Below are 22,184 nucleotides of genomic sequence, written 5' to 3' on the forward strand. Positions count from 1 at the left end.
AACATGTGGCCTACAAAGTTACAAGTATAGCCTAGAAATTTGATTTTAATTTTGGAATTTGTATAATTAGTAGGCTGACGCTTCATTCCTTCCTCACTTTCAACAGTTAAATGAAATACGTTTTTGATGTCCTTATCTTCATCATTCCAGCAAGCTATTCTAGTCTGGCTTTTCCAGCATTGGACTCCCAGAGCTAAGGAGCGTTTTTTTAAGGAGGCCAGGGGAGCAGAGGTGCTTGTGTATTGCACAAGAGACAGGGGCTATAAGTTATAAGCTTATTATGCATAACTCATCATTAATTAGCTAAATATAAGGTTAATACCTTATTGAATGTATTACCTGATAGCGGTAGGTGAGGACATCTATATATAGGGCTGTATGTCAATCTAGAACAGGATGATCTATTTTGAATAGAGTTGATGGAGAGAGAGAGAGACTACACGGGCACTGATTTAAAGCAACGACAGGCTGTTTTACAACTCTGCAGCTGCAATACAAAACATGTTCTATCTTTGCAGTTAAAAAACAAGGCGACCCCTGGAAGCCAGATGGAGATGGGTAAATTAGAGGTGCATTCAGTCGTTCTATTACTGAGCATAGATGCTGTAGCAAATATAGGCCCACCTGTCACAAGAAGAAAAGTTACCATGATGATATGATAGGTCTATATGCACAGTGAACTACGCTCCATACTGAGATGGGCTGTCTGTCCCCACCCTGAGATGGGCTGTCTGTCCCCACCCTGAGATGGGCTGTCTGTCCCCACCCTGAGATGGGCTGTCTGTCCCCACCCTGAGATGGGCTGTCTGTCCCCACCCTGAGATGGGCTGTCTGTCCCCACCCTGAGATGGGCTGTCTGTCCCCACCCTGAGATGGGCTGTCTGTCCCCACTCTGAGATGGGCTGTCTGTCCCCACTCTGAGATGGGCTGTCTGTCCCCACTCTGAGATGGGCTGTCTGTCCCCACCCTGAGATGGGCTGTCTGTCCCCACCCTGAGATGGGCTGTCTGTCCCCACTCTGAGATGGGCTGTCTGTCCCCACCCTGAGATGGGCTGTCTGTCCCCACCCTGAGATGGGCTGTCTGTCCCCACCCTGAGATGGGCTGTCTGTCCCCCACCCTGAGATGGGCTGTCTGTCCCCACCCTGAGATGGGCTGTCTGTCCCCACCCTGAGATGGGCTGTCTGTCCCCACCCTGAGATGGGCTGTCTGTCCCCACCCTGAGATGGGCTGTCTGTCCCCACCCTGAGATGGGCTGTCTGTCCCCACCCTGAGATGGGCTGTCTGTCCCCACCCTGAGATGGGCTGTCTGTCCCCACCCTGAGATGGGCTGTCTGTCCCCACCCTGAGATGGGCTGTCTGTCCCCACCCTGAGATGGGCTGTCTGTCCCCACCCTGAGATGGGCTGTCTGTCCCCACCCTGAGATGGGCTGTCTGTCCCCACCCTGAGATGGGCTGTCTGTCCCCACCCTGAGATGGGCTGTCTGTCCCCACCCTGAGATGGGCTGTCTGTCCCCACCCTGAGATGGGCTGTCTGTCCCCACCCTGAGATGGGCTGTCTGTCCCCACCCTGAGATGGACTGTCTGTCCCCACCCTGAGATGGACTGTCTGTCCCCACCCTGAGATGGGCTGTCTGTCCCCACCCTGAGATGGGCTGTCTGTCCCCACCCTGAGATGGGCTGTCTGTCCCCACCCTGAGATGGGCTGTCTGTCCCCACCCTGAGATGGGCTGTCTGTCCCCACCCTGAGATGGGCTGTCTGTCCCCACCCTGAGATGGGCTGTCTGTCCCCACCCTGAGATGGGCTGTCTGTCCCCACCCTGAGATAGGCTGTCTGTCCCCAACCTGAGCGTTGATTCATCATGAGGCCGTAGAAATGTAAGATTTAGAAATTGCAAATAATTTAACAATTCCATTTCACGCCATGCTGTTCATATAAATAATTTATTATAATTTACCGGTTTCTCACAGTTACTGTATTAATCCCGGGAAAGGGGAGTGGTAAATCTCAGTAACCGGTTTCTCTCAGTTACTGTATTTATCCCGGGAAAGGGGAGTGGTAAATCTCAGTAACCGGTTTCTCACAGTTACTGTATTTATCCCGGGAAAGGGGAGTGGTAAATCTCAGTAACCGGTTTCTCTCAGTTACTGTATTTATCCCGGGAAAGGGGAGTGGTAAATCTCAGTAACCGGTTTCTCTGTTACTGTATTTATCCTGGGAAAGGGGAGTGGTAAATCTCAGTAACTGGTTTCTCAGTTACTGTATTTATCCCGGGAAAGGGGAGTGGTAAATCTCAGTAACCGGTTTCTCAGTTACTGTATTTATCCCGGGAAAGGGGAGTGGTAAATCTCAGTAACCTGTTTCCCGCCATTCAACCCTAATACATACATACAGTTTTTTTGGTATGTATGAATGGGATAGTATGTAGATTAGTTGTCATTGATGTTGATACTCAGGAGAACAATCCAGGACTGCACGCTTGCATATATGCATTTCATTGTTGTGCTTATTGACTTGATCAGAAAAACACACAATGACATTTTCATGCCGGTTTCCTCTCTCTATCACCATTAAACGGTTGTGACAATTTCCAATAAATAACATCCTATTTCTAAGAAGTTCACCGTTAGGAGAATCATAAGTGTGTCTTTTAGTATTTCAGTCAAGTATACTGCTAGTATGTGGTTTGGACATTTTGGACATTAGTACTGTAAGTAGTTACTAGTGGTCTATAATACATGCCATGCATTGTAGAAGCATGCTATTCTACTTTAGAAAAGCTCCATGAAATCAGAGCCCTTCCAAAACATAGTGTCTCTATTTAAGAAGATGAATGCTTGGCCTTGTAGAACAGAACCATTTATTTTCCATCCAGCCCTTTAATTGTAAAGCTAGGAGTCACATTTCCTCAATCATTTATCCAGTCCTCCCTAACCACACGATATGATCAAATGTTAGCCTGGCCCCAGATCTGTTTGTGCTGTCTTGCCAACTCCTATGATCATTGTCTCTCTGTGGCTAATGAAAAGGTAAGAGTTTAGAGAAACTCTATCCTCACAAACCCTTCCCTGTGAGCATCTTGACCTGTGCTCATTTGTCATCTCTCCCCTCCTCTCTCTCATATAGGCAATGAGATGTGGATCTTCAATGCAGACCAGATAGAGAAAGGCTACCCCAAGAGAATCTCCTCTATAGGCCTGCCCACAGACCTGAAAGGCATTGACGCAGCCTTCTCCTTTGGAAAGAGCCAGAAGACCTACCTGTTCGCTGGAGACCAGTTCTGGAGGTGAGTCACCACAACACAACCCCTACCAAAGCCTGTGTCTGATCCACTCAGGATTGTAGCGATGACATCGCTATAGAATTAGAATTACTTTCAAATCTAATTCTATAGACGTCACTGTGTGTTGATGTGTTGGTGGGCTGCTGTGCTGAGCCATGTCTGCTTTTAATGAGAGACCTTAGCTTCCAATGGACTGTTAAAACAGCTCACTCTGCTCTTACCTAATACAGGGATAATGTAAGATACTGTTGCTGTATGTACTTAACTCTTTGTCAACCAAAACGGCCCAATTTTCTCGTACCTAACAGACTAACATAGTATCATGTACTCATGACTAAACATTGATATCATGGCCTCTGTGTGTTATCATGCCCCTCCAGGTACAATGAAGCCAAGAAAAAGATGGACCCTGGCTTCCCCAAGCTCATCGCTGACTCCTGGAACGGAATCCCAGACGGCATTGACTCTGCCTTTAGTCTGAATGGCATCGGTAAGCATACTAGAATACAATACTGTATAATAGATATTTTATTGAACATCACCACACATACAGAGCAGGGGGATAGAGGTAGAGAGGGAGCGAGAGAGAGAGAGAGGGAGGGGGTAGAGGTATAGAGGGAGACAGAGAGAGAGGGGGAGAGAGGGAAGAGAGATGAGGAAGAGAGGGGATGAGGAAGAGGGGTACTTTGGGATATTTATTGAGAAACAAGCTTCAACCAGTGTGTGCCCATTGGGATATCTACTGAAGAGAGAAATAGAGAGAGAAAGAGATGTCAACTGGAAGAGAGAGAGGTAGCTGGGGCCTGTGGGAACATGGAGGGAGCACTGCTTCCTGCTTCAGTCTGAGCTGTACTGACACACCACTGGCTGCAGGCTTACATTCCTGGCAGTTAGAACCCAACCTGACGCCGCCAGTCCTCTCATTATGAACTGGCACCTGGCCTTAAAGCTGGAATCCTTAGTGGTGAAACTGCCACGTCTGTTTAGATATTACAACAACAAAGACGTTACTTAAAACAACCAAAACTGTTTTACCCCCCCCCCCCCCCCATCATTGCACGCCCGATAGGCAGGAGGAGAGAGAGGGAGCAGACGCAGGAGGAGTGAGAGTAGAGGGCAAGAGAGGGTAAGAGAGGGTAGAGGCAGGAGGAGAGAGTAGAGGCAGGAGGAGAGAGCAAGGAGAGAGAGTAGAGGGCAAGAGAGGGTAGAGGCAGGAGGAGAGAGGGTAGAGGCAGGAGGAGAGAGGGTAGAGGCAGGAGGAGAGAGAGTAGAGGCAGGAGGAGAGAGAGTAGAGGCAGGAGGAGAGAGAGTAGAGGCAGGAGGAGAGAGAGTAGAGGGAGTAGTAGAGAGAGTAGAGGCAGGAGGAGAGAGAGAGGAGGCAGGAGGAGAGAGAGGGTAGAGGCAGGAGGAGAGAGCAAGGAGAGAGAGTAGAGGGCAAGAGAGGGTAGAGGCAGGAGGAGAGAGATTAGAGGTAGGATGCGAGAGAGAGCAAGGAGAGAGAGTAGAGGCAGAAGGCGAGAGAGAGGAAGGACTGAGTAGAGGCAAGAGGAAAGCGAGAAAGCAAGGAGAGAGAGTAGAGAGAGGAGGAAGTAGAGAGCAAGCAGCGAGAGTAGTATAACACAGGAGGTAAATCTTAAGTTAACCAGGTTTTTTTTTACCCTTGCTTCTGACACACTTATACTATACATCACACACCACGCTTCCCGACTAAGAAACAGTGTTTGATAGAGCCAGCCTGTGCTGCTTCACAGAGGTACCTCTGTCTTCATTCTAATTAGCCTGAGCTCCTCCACCGCTGATTCCTGATTGGGTGTTTTTACTGAGGAGACGAGTGACATCATCATGTCCTCTTCCTCTGGCTGAGATGATAGTGTGTTACTAAGTTATAAGCTTCTAGGGGACATATTTTACACTAGCTCAAATTTCCCTTCTAGTGTGTAAGGCCTCGTGGCTTGCTCAAGGTGAAATTAGATGTAAATTTGATGCACTGAATGTGATGATTTTGATGTACCTTGTCTCTCATCATAATGTTTGTTTTCCAGATTACACCTACTTCTTCAAAGGTGCCCACTACTTCAAAATGGATGACAGTAGCCTGAAGATCGTCAAACTGGGCGAGATTACAAAGGACTGGCTGGGTTGTCACTAAGCAACAGTGAGACGCATAGACGTTGGCTAAGCTCTCAGCGGACTGATTCCCCCATCCCTATCCAACCAGCCTATCCTGCACCCTAGCCTAGAAACTAAAGACACCCTCTAACACACCGTGGGGCCATCTACACAGGCTGAACATAGGCAACAGGATTTTGTATTATATTACTGTGTGATATTATCAGTTTCTATGTTATGATGATGCAGATTTACTTTGATCTCTCTACCCTGTTGTTTGTTATTAGAAACTCAGACATCCGGTATGTCCACACTACATAGAGACAGGCAGTGTTGTACTGGAAGATATTCTCCTATATAAATGTACCTTCACCTGAGCAGTATTGCATCATCTGGAGAATGAATGCTGTCTATATTTACTGCTATGTCTGCAATCTAGAGACTACATGATACCGCATTAGAATGAGAAATAGTCAATAGCAATTTCAGTGTTGTGGAATACATTTGAAAATATGAATTTGCACAATATGTCTGGACAGATAATGGTGCTTATAGAAAATGTTTATTTGCATGATCCTATATTTGATATGCAGTTTTTCTACATTCTGTTCAGACTATTTTCAGAAGTAAGTACTTATAGACACACCTTATTCTTCAAATAGGGCTAGCACTTTGTATTAGACTATACAGGGGTACTGCACAAATGTGGAGACCAAATTCTCCTTTTTTTGTAGGATCTGTCTATTGTTTCACTGATGGTACAGGGAGATGAAAGGCACGGACTGCCTAGAGACTGTATCTGGTTTGTTGTTGTATGATGGAGTCATGACAAGAGAAGTACCACAGAAGTATTGTGTAATAATCTTGTTGTTTTGATACTAGTCATTTTGTTTTTGATTCATATGCTTTTTTATAATGTTTTGTGCAATGTGTCATTCTCTGTCTGTAAAATAATAAAGATGGATGGTCAATATATATGTGTGTGTGTGAGAGAGAGAAACGCCCTTAACGTTTCTTACTAGATGGGACTATGTCACACTAGATAGGACTATGCCTTTCTGTAAGCCTACTAGCACACAATTTGTAATCAGTAAATTAATAGCCTATAAATAGGTGTAGTTCTAATACGTTTTTTCTCAAGTACACTTCAAACTGTACATTTGTATTCAGGTCCTTGTTGAGCCGTTCTGAGGGCCCTTACATACAGTACCTCTGGTCAATGTAAATGCCATATTTGACTAACAGGTGACATCTTGTGGATGGATGAAGGTCTGAAAAACGCTTTGTTGTGGTTTTTATTATGGAGCAGAGCACATCATCATGCCAGCCATAGTATGCCTTTGCACTTGAGATATGACTTAGTTAATTTCATACAAATGAACACAACAATTTGACCCCAATTGCTAAGCTGTGAAACGAAACCTCAATGACTATTCTTATTCTTCTATGGGTATTTCTGTGTTTTCTTTTCTTTAGGCCCTATATCTAGTCTATTGAATGCCACCCTGATGTACATGAACTAATCTTGTAAAGTTGCTTCAAAATTATACATTTTGTAATTCAACATGAATATTTGACTTGTTCACTCCATTTATTTCAGCCAATCAATTTCAATTTAAGGGGCTTTATTGGCATGGTGTGCAAATAGTTCAAGTACAAAAGGGAAAATAAATTAACATAAATATAGGTTTATTTACAATGGTGTTCTTCACTGGTTGCCCTTTTCTTGTGGCAACATGTCACACATCTTGCTGTTGTGATTGCAAACTGTGGTATTTCACCCAATAGATATGAGAGTTTTTAAAATTGGATTTGTTTTTAAATTCTTTGTGGGTCTGTGTAATCTGAGGGAAATATGTGTCTCTAATATGGTCATACATTTGGCAGGCAGTTGGGAAGTGCAGCTCAGTTTCCACCTCATTTTGTGGGCAGTGTGCACATAGCCTGCCTTCTCTTGAGAGCCAGATCTGCCTTCGGTGGCCTTTCTCAATATCAAGGCTATGCTAACTGTGTCTGTACAGCATACATAGTCAAAGATTTTAGGTCAGTCAAAGTGGTCAGGTATTCTGCCACGGTGTACTCTGTTTAGGGTCAAATAGCATTCTAGTTTGCTCTGGGGTTTTTGTAAATTCTTTCCAATGTGTCAAGTAATTAAATTTGTGGTTTCACCCCACCACTGCTCACCAGGCAAAAGGTTACAATCCCACGTAAACCCAGTGCAGTAGGTGGGGCCTAAAAGTAATCGGAGGCAGAGTGCCAGATCACTCGTCCTTGCTCTACGGTTGTTGTGAACGATGTTATCGCAACATTCGGAGAACGAACAGAATTCGCAAGATTCGAAGTGGGGTGATTGCAGCACTACTGTGCAATTCTAAAGCTTCTTGACGCCATACCGCGACCCGAGCGAGAAGAATGACTCCCCGGAGAGTGTTCGCGCTACCCAGGCAGCAATCTCTGTTTCTTCCGGCCGTCCTTAATCCTTTTGTGCAGGAGGTGAAATTGGCCAAGGCTGACATTATCAAAGTGAGTATAAAATGTAAAATAAATCGATTAACTCATTAATTTATCCGTCACAGAACTGGGGTTGGTATTAAACGTAAACAGTTGAGCGCAGCCGGGTAGTTGTCCACAGCTCCTCGGCTGTGTGTGTGTCTGGTGGTGCGTGACTATAGCATACAGTACAGGTACATAGCTAATCTAAGCCTATGAAACCCTGACAATCCTTTTGTAATGCCTTGTTATTGTGTAACACAAACAATGGAGGCATTTATGTAGCCTCTAGAAATTCCTCCAACCATGTGAATTTCTAGAATGAAAAGTCTATAACGTGCGTATCCCTTGGTCAATGGTTGTAATCGTTGCGCATTATATATGTTGGTTAGGAAATGTGTGTTTTAAAATGGCTCTTTAAAGTCCTTTGAGTGGCATGAAGTCAGTCATCTTAACACGTTGTAGATCTGTAAAAAAAACTGGCGTGTGTATGATGTGTTTTTTTCTCTCTTTGCAGTGTGTATTCCGGGGAATCTTCCTGGTACCTATCCGTGCCATCTTCCTGACTCTGGTTCTCATGGTAACATGGCCTGTTGCTGTCATAACAACATTCATGCACCCTCTCAAAGGAGCAGTGGCACCCATGACCGGATGGAGACGGTAAATATACTGCAAAATACCATCCTGTGCCACTACTGGTCTGTATGTATAACTATATTTCAACTATGCATCCACTATGAGTACTTTAATCATTAGTTCCAGAGGATGTACAAAGCATTGTTGTTTATGACTTAAGTAGTTAGGCCTATGGGCAGTTCCATGGTAACAGAGTTTTGAGAAAGGAAAGAAGATGAGCTAGCTCGTGTTTTGGACAATACAGACAAATATCTAATGAAGACAGCTTCAGCTACACAGAACGAGCTGATGTAGGCTACATTCCTTAACAGCTTGACAGTTTGTTTTTAGTTGAGGATGAACAATAATTAAACTAGTGTGAAATTACATAGTTGTTACTCCTCCCTCCTTCCTGCGTTTCTCAATCCCACAGCTCTTGATGCGTAGGGGTATTTCCACATTAACAGAACTGCACAAACAGCACAAACCATCATTCTTTTACCAAATGTTGCATGTGCACTGTGTGTTTTTGGAACATTTTCTGTGGAAATTGTTCAAAGTAGTCATTGTGCATATAGTTGTATGGTTTGTTTAAAGTGAAAATATGTAAATGTTTGGGCAACGGACCAAATTCACAAATTTCAAATATGAGTTATAGATCGATCATTCTGCTTGAAAGCAAGTATAGGAATTGGTAGATCTGTGCACTATTTCTATGCTTTCCGTCAAGTTTTGTTTTTGCGTCTATTACTTTCGGTTTTGTACACCAGTTTCAAACAGCTGAAAAAAATATTATTTTGATTATGGAAACTATATGTCACAGGGGTTTTGATGGTACAATGATTCTCTACACTATACTAGCTTATTTTGTCATATAAACTGAAATTAGGCTAGCTATTAGAGTTTTAGCAACCAGGAAATTGCGTAGAGATTCCTGCATAGTGCAACTTTAACTTTGCAGTTTTTGTTTGACCTAGATTTTAAAGTGAAAAATCTGTCTCAGCATCACTCTGTTACCATGGAATTGCCCCTATACATCAAGAGCTGTGGGATTTTTACACATTGAGAAATGCAGGAAGAACAAAGGAGTAACAACTATGCAATTTCACACTAGTTCTTGTTCATCCTCAACTAAAAATGAACTGTCAAGCTGTTAAAACCTCTTAAAGGATCCACCACTTTTTTCCAATTGTCGCCTAAAATGACATACCCAAATCTAACTGCCTGTAGCTCAGGACCTGAAGCAAGGATATGCATATTATTGATACCATTTGAAAGGAAACACTTTGAAGTTTGTAGAAATGTGAAATTAATGTAGGAGAATATAACACATTCGATATGGTAAAAACAAGTGTTTTTTGTACCATCATCTTTGAAATGCAAGAGAAAGGCCATAATGTACTATTCCAGCCCAGGCGCAATTTAGATTTTTGCTACTAGAAAAAAACAAGTGTTTTGTACAAAGCAGTGTATGTACAAAGTTTTGGATTGATCCATTAAATATCACCATAATTTGCAAATAAATTCATTAAAAATCCTACAATGTGATTTTCTGGATTTTTTTTCCTCATTTTGTCTGTCATAGTTGAAGTGTACCTATGATGACAATTACAGGCCTCTCTCATCTTTTTAAGTGGGAGAACTTGCATAATTGGTGGCTGACTAAATACTTTTTTGCCCCACTGTATATTAACAAGAATTTAAGCTTTGAAACCTTAAATGCTAATCACCTCATGCTAATCACATTAACCGTCCCGTGAGGGATACCGATCCTGTAGAGGTTTTAAGGAATGTAGCCTACATCAGCCCTTTCTGTGTATTTATGTAACCTTTATTTAACAAATCAAGTCAGCTAAGAGCAAATTGTTATTTAAAATGATGGCCTACCAAGAGGCAAAACGCTTCTTGCAGGGGCTGGGATAAAAAAAATAAAAAGTAGGACAAAACACATCAAGACGAGAGACATCACAACACTACATAAAGAGAGACCTAAGACGACAACACAGCATGGCTGCAACACATGACAACGCAGCATGGTAGTAACTAGAGGTCGACTGATTAATCGGAATGGCCGATTAATTATGGCTGATTAATTAGAGCCGATTTCAAGTTTTTTGGACACCGATTTGGCCGATTTAAAAATAAATATATATATTTACACCTTTATTTAACTAGGCAAGTCAGTTAAGAACACATTCTTATTTTCAATGACGGCCTAGGAACGGTGGTTTAACTAACTGCCTTGTTCAGGGGTAGAACAACAGATTTTTACCTTGACAGCTTGGGGATTCGTTTTTGCAACCTTCCGGTTACTAGTCCAACGCTCTAACCACCTGCCTTACATTGCACTCCATGGTTGATGATATTACTGGCTACCTGTTACGCGAGGGCAGCAAGAAGCCACGGTAAGTTGCTAGCTAGCATTAAACTTATAAAAAACAATCAATCTTCACATAATCACTAGTTAACTACACATGGTTGATGATATTACTAGTTTATCTAGCGTGTCCTGCATTGCATGTAATCGATGCGGTGCCCATTAATTTCTCATCGAATCACAGCCTACTTCGCCAAACAGGTGATGATTTAGCACTGTCGTTGCACCAAACCTAACCATAAATATCAATGCCTTTCTTTAAAATCAATACACAAGTATATATTTTTTTACCTGCATATTTAGTTAAGATTGCCTGCTGACATGAATTTCTTATAATTAGGGAAATTGTGTCAATTCTCTTGCGTTCCGTGCAAGCAGTCTGGGCCGCCTGGCTAATTGCGAACTGTGTGAAGTCCATTTATTCGTAACAAAGACCGTAATTAATTTGCCAGGATTGTACATAATTATGACATAATATTGAAGGTTTTACAATGTAACAGCAATATTTAGACTTAGGGATGCCACCGTTAGATACAATACGTAACGGTTCCGTATTTCACTGAAAGAATAAACGTTTTGTTTTCGAAATGATAGTTTCCGGATTCGACCATATTAATGACCAAAGACTCGTATTTCTGTGTGTTATTATATTATAGTCTATGAGTTGATAGAGCAGTCTGACTGAGCGATGGTAGGCAGCAGCAGGCTCGTACGCATTCATTCAAACAGCACTTTCGTGCGTTTTGCCAGCAGCTCTTCGCAATGCTTCAAGCATTGAGCTGTTTATGACTTCAAGCCTATCAACTCCCGAGATTAGGCTGGTGTAAACGATGTGAAATGGCCAGCTAGTTAGCGGGGTGCGCGCTAATAGCGTTTCAATCGGTGACGTCACTCGCTCTGAGACTTGGAGTAGTTGTTCCCCTTGCTCTGCAAGGGCCGTGGCTTTTGTGGAGCAATGGGTAACAATGCTTCGAGGGTGGCTGTTGTCGATGTGTTCCTGGTTCGAGCCCCAAGTAGGGGCGAGGAGAGGGACGGACGCTATACTGTTACACTGGCAATACTAAAGTGCCTATAAGTACATCTAATAGTCAAAGGTATATGAAATGCAAATGGTATAGAGAGAAATAGTCCGATAATTCCTATAATAACTACAACCTAAAACGTCTTACCTGGGAATATTGAAGACTCATGTTAAAAGGAACCACAAGCTTTCTTATGTTCTCATGTTCTGAGCAAGGAACTTAAACGTTAGCTTTTTTTATGGCACATATTGCACTTTTACTTTCTTCTCCAACACTTTGTTTTTGCATTATTTAAACCAAATTGAACATGTTTCATTATTTATTTGAGGCTAAATAGATTTTTTTTATAAGTGTTCATTCAGTATTGTTGTAATTGTCATTATTACAAATACATTTAAAAAATTGGCTGATTAATCGGTATCGGCTTTTTTTGGTTCTCCAATAATCGGTATCGGCGTTGAAAAATCATATTCGGTCGACCTCTAGTAGTAACACAACATAACAACAACCTGATAGCGACACAACATGGTAGTAGCACAAATGTGGTACAAACATTATTAGGCGCATAAAACAGCACAAAGGGCAAAAAGGTGGAGACAACAATACATGATGCAAAGCAGCCACAAGTGTCAGTAAGTGTAAATGATTGAGTCTTTGAATGCAGAGATGGAGATAAAACTCTCCAGTTTGTGTGTAGCTGAAGCAGTCTTCATTAGATCTTGTCTGTATCGAACGAAACACTATCTACCTCTTCTTTATTTCCTCAGAATGGAGGGGGTCATAGAGATATGTTGCATGAGGCCTGATGCAACACATGATAAATAAACCAAATGTGTTCTTCTGTGACTCAAAAGCAGCCCACTTCCCTCTCTCTTTGATTGTATGTGTTGATATGACCACAGCTACATGCAGCTGCTGGTTGTTTATCGCTCGTGTTCAGGTCTGTTTTATTTGATAGTTGATAACACTAACTAGCTGATGAACATGGAGCACCAACTTAGTACAGTACTACTGACCATCAAAAGGCTAAGCTGAGGTCCTGACAACACACAGATCTATGTTGACTGTAATATTGGTCCATTCAGATGTAGGCTATATGTATCCATGTTCAGTGTCTCTATGTGAATATTCCTGACAGTATACAACTGTTAGTTTAATCTGTATAGTTTCATGCTAAATCTCTGTTGTTTGACTCTCTGGTTCCCCAGGTTCATGTGTCGGCGTGTGATGGCGTTCCTGGGGAGGTCCTACTACTTCTTCATGGGCTTCAGGGTGGTGGTGAAGGGCCAGCAGGTGAGCAGTGCAGAGGCCCCCATTCTGGCTGTGGCCCCACACTCCACCTTCTTTGATGGCATTGTGTGCATCGTAGCAGGCCTGCCCTCCACTGTGTCCCGCACTGAGAACCTCGCCACTCCTATATTTGGCAGTGAGTGTTGTTTCTGTCTGTTTTTTTTTAGAGGCTTAGGTTTTTTTTTTTAGAGTGTGTGTTTGTGAGTCAGCGATCAGTGTGTGTAGGTCTGTCAATGATAAGTGTGGGTATTTATGCTGATTCTGTTTGCAGATTTAATATCCGTTAGTGTTTATCTGATGTGTGTTTCCTCTCCAGGGTTTGTGCGGTGCCTCCAGCCTGTAATGGTGTGCGTTAGTGCTGAGCGATTAACTGACATTTTTAACAACTAATTGACCAACAGCGGTTCAATTATTTCATTTCCATTTAGTTATTTTTTTTGTTGCTGTGAGCTCAATGCGTACATTCTCGTACATTCTCTGGACATAAATCAGATCCAGCCTGAAGTGTGTGATGTCGTAGGGGGTTGTAGTTTCCAACAGGCCAATATTATGCGTAGTTTAGTGCATAAAACGTGGTAATTAACTACAATGACCATAATCTATTGCACATCTGCTTGTCCGGTCTGTGTTTCTTTTACACCTGCAACGGAAGACAGAAGAATGCGAGATCGTGAGGTGATATAGAGAGCAGATGTAACTTCGTGAGGCATCTCTAACTAAAAATACATGATCTTAGTGATTGATAGTTGGTATTCAGCAGTCATAAAGTATGCCTTATTTACTTTGAGGAACTACAAAATAGTGATTTTGTCAGACAGCATAGGTATAGAGATGAGATGATGACTTGGAATGAAATAATGAATCCATCAAATTAAAAAAATGTAATATACACAGCAACTTAAATATTTTATTAAAGAAAAGTAATGTGAATAAATGATGGTTAATAGGTGATAAGCAGTAATGGACAGTCACTACCATCATGGGACTTTTATTAATTGTTTCATTCTGTGTTACAGCATTCAACCCACATAATGCATAGTGCATTTAATCTTTAAAAAAATAATCGTAATCTAAACACTAAAAAACTCTAATTGCTCAGCACTAGTGTGTGAGTTTATCTTTCCTTTCTCCATCCAGGGTTTGTGCGGTGCCTCCAGCCGGTGCTGGTCTCCAGACAGGACCCAGACTCCCGTAAGAACACCATTATGGAGATAGACAGCAGAGCCAAGTCTGGAGGCCGCTGGCCACAGGTCTGTCGCAGGCATACACACACACACACACAGTTTTGAATAACTAACCTTGTGGGGACACACAATTCAGTCCCATTCAAAATCCTATTTTCCCTAACCCTCAACCTAATTCTAACACTAATTCTGACCGTAACCCTAAACCCCCCATAAATACCATTTGATCTTGTGGGGACTAACAAAATGTCCCTAGTTGGTCAATTTATTTTCTTAATTTACTATTCATGTGGGGACTTCTGTTCCCTTGTAAACCTCTTCTCGCGTGACATATTCTTCAAACACAATTGCTCTTGCTTCTTCTTTGTGACAGAAAGTCTACTTCATTCAGCATAGAATGAAACACTGGAATAGATCCATCTACATTGTCAGTGGTGGTAGCCTAGTGGTTAGAGCATTGGGCCAGTAACCGAAAGGTTGCTGGAGCGAATCCCCGAGCTGACAAGGTAAAAATCTGTCGTTCTGCCACTGAGCAAGGCAGTTTAACCCACTGTTCCCTGGGCACCGATGATGTGGATGCCAATAAAGGCAGCCCCCTGCACCTCTCTGATTCAGAGGGGTTGGGTTAAATGCAGAAGACACATTTCAGTTGTACAACTGAAAAGAAACATGTAGTTATTTATGTTCCAGATCCTGGTCTTCCCTGAGGGGACTTGTACAAATCGCTCATGTCTCATCACTTTCAAACAAGGTAGGTTGAACTTCACTACAATGTTTGTTTTTTAAATAGGAGTAGAAACACCTTTGTATGGATCCAAGGTATCAATATTATACCAAACAGTGTACTGTTGATAGGGTTTGAAAATCATGTGGGACCCTACAATGTCCATGTTGTGTTCCCACTTAACAGGCTGGTTGTCATTTGTTTATAGTGGAGACAGACAGCCTTCCAGACAGTCTGCTGGGAGAGACACACAGTACCATCCACACTAGTGGTGTCATTTACTTAATGCAAATTCACTCGTAAACTAATGGCAGAGATAGGGCCATCATGCGGTTGCAGAATGGTGTTTATTTAGCTTCTTTCTGGGGTGCTTGTGTAACCGGTGTGAAATGACTAGCTAGTTAGCTGTGCACGCCAGTAGAGTTTCAATCACTGACTTCACCGGCTCTGAGACCTTAAAGTAGTTGTTTCCATTGCTCTGCAAGGGCTGTGGCTTTTGTGGAACGATAGGTTCAATCACTGACTTCACCCGCTCTGAGACCTTAAAGTAGTTGTTTCCATTGCTCTGCAAGGGCTGTGGCTTTTGTGGAGCGATAGGTAATGATGCCTCGAGGGTGACTGTTGTCGACGTGTGCAGAGGGTTCCTGGTTCAAGCCCAGGCTGGGGTGAGGAGCGGGACAGAAGTAATACTGTTATAGTTGTTTTGACACAACACCTCTTCATTTACTCCCAGTATGCTACATGCCATCTGCCTCATTGTGTGGTCAGTCACCTGATGCACACTCAATGGGCTTCTCCAGAGTGAAGGGGCCTGAGTGAATCCATTACTTCCTGAAACAGTAGCCATAGGTAAATGGAATAGATTCCACAATGAGATAATGAACTTCAGAAGGAAATGACTGACTGATCATCTTCACTCAATACCAAGAACTAGGCTATTAGGATCTGAGGGAATTATACAGTAGCAATTGCTATGGTTCAATCCTAAAGCTGTAAACCTGAGAATGCATCTAATAATCAATGCAAATAACAGCATACAAGACCATCAATTACACTCTATGGCATGTTACAGTTTTTGCATAGACATTTGCATCTAACTGAATGACTTTGTTCTACTACAGGGCCAATAGCCAAACCAACATACCTAATACTAGTGGCTTCCTTACAGTACTGATTGGTATATTGATCAGGGTTAGATGAATCCAGCTTCAGGTCTTGTTATTGGTAGGACGTGTACTGTGGGTAAATGAGTTGTCACCGGCTGTCTGTGCTCCTGTGTTTGCACATATAGGTTGTGTGTGTGTGTGCTCAGTAAGTTAGAATAGTAGTCAGTGCTGGTGCTGGAGGTCAGTAGGGTCTCACTCTGTCCCTCTCTCCCCGTCAGGTGCCTTCATCCCTGGGGTCCCGGTGCAGCCTGTGGTCATGAGATATCCCAACAGACTGGACACTGTGACTTGGACTTGGCAAGGCTTCAGCTCGTAAGTCTGCAGTGCACTCAGTGGATTACAATCATCAGTGTTGCCTCAACGCTTCGACGCTACATGTCCCCTGTTGTTTTCTGTACCGTGTCTCATATTGCAACTATGTTCCTGTGACTTCTCCTCATGGGCCATAGTTAGGCCTCAAACTCTGGGAATAGAGATTTTCACTGTTGAGCGATGAATTGTTTTTCAGTTTAGTGGGCTTACATTTCAATCTTGTTGTATGGGATTACCGTTATGCCCTTTGAATAGAGGTGATGATGATTTGTGGTGATGTTCTTTCAGGAGAACCCTGCTGCTTCTCACTCTGTCTCAGCTCTACACCAATGTAGAGATAGAGGTTAGTATTAACACACTGCACAGGAATACTTACTTAGAAAGCCAAGAGATAATGAATTTCATAACACATTCATTATCAGTACCTATGTGTTATGTATGGTTTATAAAGGTGTTATGTATGGCTTATGAATGTGTTATAAAGACCTTATCTAGGTAGCCCTCCAGTTAGCCTGTACTTCCTGGTTAGTCCCTGTTTTGACCTTTGCCCTCTCCTCCAGTTTCTTCCTCCAGTTACCCCTACTGAGGAGGAAAAGAAAAGACCTGTGCTGTTCGCCAGGACCGTACGAAATGTTATGGCCCAGTAAGTGTGTGTGTGAATGGTAATACAGCATTTAATGATATCTTCCTTATGTATATTCTTACCCATCTCTTCTATCCCTATGTGTGTGCAGGGCCCTGGGTGTGCCAGTGACGGACCACACATATGAGGACTGTAGACTGATGATCTCGGCTGGGGAGCTCACCCTGCCAATGGAGGCTGGTCTAGTGGAGTTCACTAAGATCAGCCAAAAACTTGAGTAAGACTGGCTCCTCTACCGCTCTAATACTGTGCTATTGCCACTGTGGCAACACACTGTGTCCTGTTATGTACTGTTGTGTCACCCACTGGCAAGCTCCACACTGAAGTAACACTGCCTTACACAATACTGCTACATTTGGCCAACTGCTACATCGGCAATTGGTAATAGTTGGACACACACACAGACCTACACCCTCTTCCACCCCTGAGTAAGTCCTTGTGTCCTGCCCTCCTCCTTTCCTCCCCGGTCCCCCTCAGCCTGAAGTGGGACAACGTGAAGAAGGAGCTGGAGGGCTTTGCAGCCGTGGCCTGCTCCTGTAAAGGAGGCCGCATCACCATCCAGGAGTTCGCCAGCTTCCTCAAGCTGCCCATCAGCCCCGCCCTGCAGGAGCTGTTTGCTCTATTTGACAGGGTGAGAGCCAGTCACATCTAGTTCGGTTCAATCTCTCTTCTAGGCTTTCCTAGGTTGTGTTGGATTGGTGCAAGCTTGACTGGAGGAAGTCTGCACCATATTTCTTACAACATTCCTTTGAAATCCACAAAGGGAAGTGTACGACTGCACTATTCTTTCAAAGCGTAGAGAATCAGACCACAGCCATTCTGTCTGTTCTCTCCAACCGGTGACTGGATGGGCGAAGTAACCGAGGATTTAGTATGCTGTCCCCCACTGCTTTGTTCATAGAGAGGGTAAACAAACTGTCTGAAGAAATAAAGGAACCATTGTTCATCTTGGAAAAACATACTGTATTTGTAGAGTATTGTAGTCCACCGAATGCAATGTGTAGTCTGGCTTTGTTAACTGATACTTAGCTGTCACTCTGTCTCTCTAGGATGGAGATGGCACCATTGACTTCAGAGAGTATGTCATCGGTGTAACCATCTTATGTCGGCCAGCTAACACCGAAGAGGTCCTCCGCACAGCTTTCCAGGTTCGGCCAATAAAAACCCTGCTTGTTGCGAATGTTACTGTGTCACATTTAGCTGTCCAACACATGACATTGGGGCCTATGTATGTAGCTGACGCAGACTGTGTCTGTGAGGTCTACCCATGGTTTGGAAGCAATAGACAAGCACTCAGTGGCTATGATAAAGTTAAATATGTGTGTGTGGTTGTCGAAGGGGAACATGAAGTCGGTTTGAAAGCCACATGGTCATAAAAGCAATCTCGATTTCAATTAGCAATCCTATGTGTTGTCATTACTTAACTAATTGTCTCCCTCTCCTCTCAGCTGTTTGACACTGACGAGGACCAAATAATCACTCATGAAGAGTTCTCCTCCATGCTTCGCTCTGCTCTAGGCCTGTGTGTTGTCATTACTTAACTAATTGTCTCCCTCTCCTCTCAGCTGTTTGACTCTGACGAGGACCAAAGAATCACTCATGAAGAGTTCTCCTCCATGCTTCGCTCTGCTCTAGGCCTGTGTGTTGTCATTACTTAACTAATTGTCTCCCTCTCCTCTCAGCTGTTTGACACTGACGAGGACCAAAGAATCACTCATGAAGAGTTCTCCTCCATGCTTCGCTCTGCTCTAGGCCTGTGTGTTGTCATTACTTAACTAATTGTCTCCCTCTCCTCTCAGCTGTTTGACACTGACGAGGACCAAAGAATCACTCATGAAGAGTTCTCCTCCATGCTTCGCTCTGCTCTAGGCGTGTGTGACCTCAACGTCTCCAAACTCTTTAAGGAGATAGATACAGACAGCTCTGAATTCATCACTTTCTGTAAGTAGACCCTTGTGAAGGTGAAAGGTTATCTGAAGTGGAGGACTCCAGCATGCTGCTTCCCTTGATGGAACCATTTGGTTACCTGTTCAGGAGTCTTATGGCTTGGGGGTAAAAACTGTTGAGAAGCCTTTTTGTCCTAGACTTGGCACTCCGGTACCGCTTGCCATGCAGTAGTAGAGAGAACAGTCTGTGGCTGGGGTCTTTGACAATTTTTAGGGCCTTCCTCTGACACCGCCTGGTGTAGAGGTCCTGGATGCCAAATTTTTTTTGTTTCCTGAGGGGGAATATGCTTTGTCGTGCCCTCTTCACAACTGTCTTGGTGTGTTTGGACCAATCTAGTTTGTTGTTGATGTGGACACCAAGGAATTTGAAGATCTCAACCTGCTCTGTCGAAGAGAATGGGGACGTGCTCCTTTTCCTGTAGTCCACAATGATCTCCTTAGTATTGGTTACGTTGAGGGAGAGGTTGTTATTCTGGCACCACCCGGCCAGGTCTCTGACCTCCTCCCTATGGGCTGTCTCGTCGTTGTTGGTGATCAGGCCTACCACTGTTGTGTCGTCAGCAAACTTAATGATGGTGTTGGAGTCGTGCCTGGCTATGCAGTCGTGGGTGAACAGGGAGTACAGGAGGGGACTGAGGGATTTTATCTTTATTTAACTAGGCAAGTCAGTTAAGAACAAATTCTTATTTTCAATGACGGCCTAGGAACAGTGGGTTAACTGCCTGTTCAGGGGCAGAACGACAGATTTGTACCTTGTCAGCTCAGGGGTTTGAACTTGTTCAGGGGCAGAACGACAGATTTGTACCTTGTCAGCTTGGGGGTTTGAACTTGCAACCTTCTGGTTACTAGTCCAACGCTCTAACCACTAGGCTGCCACCCCATATATACCAGATATACTACTGTAAGTTTTGATTTGACCCTCTGTCTCTCCATTTCCCTCTCCAGCCGAGTTCCAGGCGTTTGCCCTGAACCACCCAGAGTATGCCAAGCTGTTCACCACCTATCTGGAGCTCCAGCGGTACCAGGCCCTCCAGGGGGTGGAGTCAGAATTCTCCTCCACCAATCATGTCCCCTCTGAGGACAACCAGGAAGAGAGCATCTCTGACAAAAAGGACGACTAAGTCTGAGGCAGAGACTGTCGTTGTGTTTGAGAGCATTACCATACATTTTGTTCAGTAGCTGATCACGGACTGAGCAAACTGACTGATCTACTGTTAATAATACAGTTATTTAAGATCCAAGGTGATTTGTTGATCAAGTCTGCAGTTGCCGACTGCAATGTTGTCGATCTAGATCATATACAGAGACGGAACTCTTTTTGAGCTCTCAGTTGAATACACAGAGAGACGAACTACTGAGTCTGATGAACCACAACAGGATCTTTTCTATTGCACTGATTTTAGAGAACTGGAACCTCATTTTGACCTCATAGGAAATAAGATGATGTATGTTTAAATTAATGTTGCTTTTCTGCAAAAGTGAATCATATTTTTTGCTTAAATTCTTTCTATGATTTTTTTAGTGCCTTAAAAAGATTTGTAAGCGAGGTTTGTAGGAGCTATTGTTTGTGTTTCTGTACAGATGGGGTGGAATCAGACCTCCAAGTATATTTTTTCAGATCCTTGTTTATGGCAGTAATGTGGTCATAGGAAGGTTGAACAATATACGGATATCCACTTAATCCTAACGCTTTTAGGAATTTACTTAGCAATGTTGAACTTTTTTATAGATTCCCCTGCTGATTTTGATTTAAGGCATCCCATTGTTTTGTCATAGTTTTGCCTCTTCAGATGAAAACTACCTAGTGCCAGCCCATAATGTATTTAAATGACCTGGATACCCTTCTGAGATGACTGTATCCTGTACTCTTTAATGTGTCTACCTGTTCACCTCTGTTTTCTACACATTTTCCTTGAAGATAACTGGAAAGGCTGCCAAACGTTGCTTTTGTATGAGTTGAAAGTCTTTAATGTATGACTGGATTGCAGAAAATTGTCATTAATACATTTTTCTAATGATATCAACCCAATCTGGCAACCCAGCAAAGGAGCAATAAGACAAGCTATAAGGATACATGCTGTGCTTTACAGTTTTTCCACTGCTTAGGGACACACACTGTAAGTAGTGCTGCTGTATAATTAGCTAAAGGTTTTGCTCTGCATCTGTTTCTATTTGCATTTCCATTGAAGAGTGATGTTGCTGAGGCAGCAGTGGAACCTTATGGCTTTAGCCAAACTAAAGCCCAAGCATCTACTGAAAAATAAGGCAATTTGTGAGCAAAAAGGCAAGTGTGCCTAGTAATACATACCCCCTGGAATACACTGTTGTATGGTTTCAAGTTAACTAGCGTGCATTGTTATTTATTTAGCAGAGCGCGTTGTTGCAATTATGTTAATTTTTGTGAACACAGCAAACTTTCTGTTTTGCAATAAAATCCAGTGCAATTTTAACTCTTCGATGACTTGTATTTTATAGCTTTTAAACTTCTGTAATTAGTCTTTTTGCTTTCAACTTTCTTGTTCTATTTATGTGTATTCTCCCTGTTAGTGTACTTACTTGTGTGTATGGTTGTTTGACTCAGTTGATTCGAGCTTGGCATGAGAAACTCCAAGGTTGAGGGTTCAATTCCTGTAGGAATCACATACACATACTATACATGTGTGCACGCATTTTACTGTAAATCCCTTTGTATAAAAAGTGTCTGCTGGATGGCATATATACTAAACAAAAATATAAACACAACATGCAACAATGTCAAAGATTTTACTGAGTTACAGTTCATATGAGGAAATCAGTCAATTGAAATAAATTCATTAGGCCCTAATCTGTGGATTCCGTATGACTGAGTAGGGGTGCAGCCATGGGCGGGCCTGTGAGGGCATAGGCCCACCCACTGGGGAGCCAGTGTTTTTCTCTGCCAAAGGGCTCTATTTCAAACAGAAATACTCCAAAGCATCCCCTGTCCCCCTCAGACGATCCCACAGGCGAAGAAGCCAGGATTAAAGGTCCTGGGCTGGCGTGGTT

At 43.1% G+C, this 22,184-nt stretch overlaps 2 protein-coding genes across 5 annotated transcripts in view; both read left to right on the plus strand.

The window, feature by feature from the left end:
• Positions 1 to 6,364, plus strand: part of LOC115125488 (72 kDa type IV collagenase-like) — a 33,739-nt gene extending 27,375 nt beyond the window's left edge. Inside the window, exons 11-13 of the mRNA XM_065012054.1 lie at positions 3,126 to 3,285; positions 3,663 to 3,772; positions 5,325 to 6,364. Of these exons, the coding sequence (XP_064868126.1) occupies positions 3,126 to 3,285; positions 3,663 to 3,772; positions 5,325 to 5,431 (377 nt within the window). The 3' untranslated portion in view covers positions 5,432 to 6,364. The remainder of the gene's footprint in view (positions 1 to 3,125; positions 3,286 to 3,662; positions 3,773 to 5,324) is intronic.
• Positions 6,365 to 7,433: 1,069 nt separating this feature from the next.
• LOC115112492 (lysophosphatidylcholine acyltransferase 2) lies at positions 7,434 to 21,610 on the plus strand. 4 transcript variants are annotated; one of them, XM_065012058.1, is made up of 13 exons: positions 7,440 to 7,914; positions 8,399 to 8,541; positions 13,104 to 13,321; positions 14,323 to 14,435; positions 15,060 to 15,120; positions 16,478 to 16,571; positions 16,860 to 16,914; positions 17,132 to 17,214; positions 17,306 to 17,431; positions 17,692 to 17,845; positions 18,264 to 18,362; positions 19,014 to 19,155; positions 20,106 to 21,610. In XM_065012058.1, exons 1-13 carry the CDS (start codon positions 7,804 to 7,806, stop codon positions 20,279 to 20,281), a joined length of 1,575 nt encoding a protein of 524 aa, XP_064868130.1. In that variant the 5' UTR covers positions 7,440 to 7,803; the 3' UTR covers positions 20,282 to 21,610. The 4 variants fall into 4 exon arrangements, with proteins under 4 accessions (XP_064868128.1, XP_064868127.1, XP_064868129.1 ...); XM_065012056.1 differs by lacking the exons at positions 19,014 to 19,155; positions 20,106 to 21,610 and adding an exon at positions 18,663 to 18,989 and having other exon boundaries at positions 7,434 to 7,914; XM_065012055.1 differs by lacking the exon at positions 20,106 to 21,610 and having other exon boundaries at positions 7,436 to 7,914; positions 18,897 to 19,093.
• The last annotated feature ends 574 nt before the right edge of the window (positions 21,611 to 22,184 follow it).

Source organism: Oncorhynchus nerka, linkage group LG27, assembly GCF_034236695.1.
Source record: "Oncorhynchus nerka isolate Pitt River linkage group LG27, Oner_Uvic_2.0, whole genome shotgun sequence".
Taxonomy (NCBI): Eukaryota; Metazoa; Chordata; class Actinopteri; order Salmoniformes; family Salmonidae; genus Oncorhynchus; species Oncorhynchus nerka.

What these genes read in the sequence shown, in the direction of transcription:
- LOC115112492 (XM_065012058.1), top strand. Translation starts at nt 7,804, where the DNA reads ATGACTCCCCGGAGAGTGTTCGCGCTACCCAGGCAGCAATCTCTGTTT. An exon ending in CGCCACTCCTATATTTGGCA is followed by an intron (nt 13,322 to 14,322) that starts GTGAGTGTTGTT and finishes TTCTCCATCCAG; the next exon opens with GGTTTGTGCGGTGCCTCCAG. An exon ending in AAGATCAGCCAAAAACTTGA is followed by an intron (nt 17,432 to 17,691) that starts GTAAGACTGGCT and finishes GGTCCCCCTCAG; the next exon opens with CCTGAAGTGGGACAACGTGA.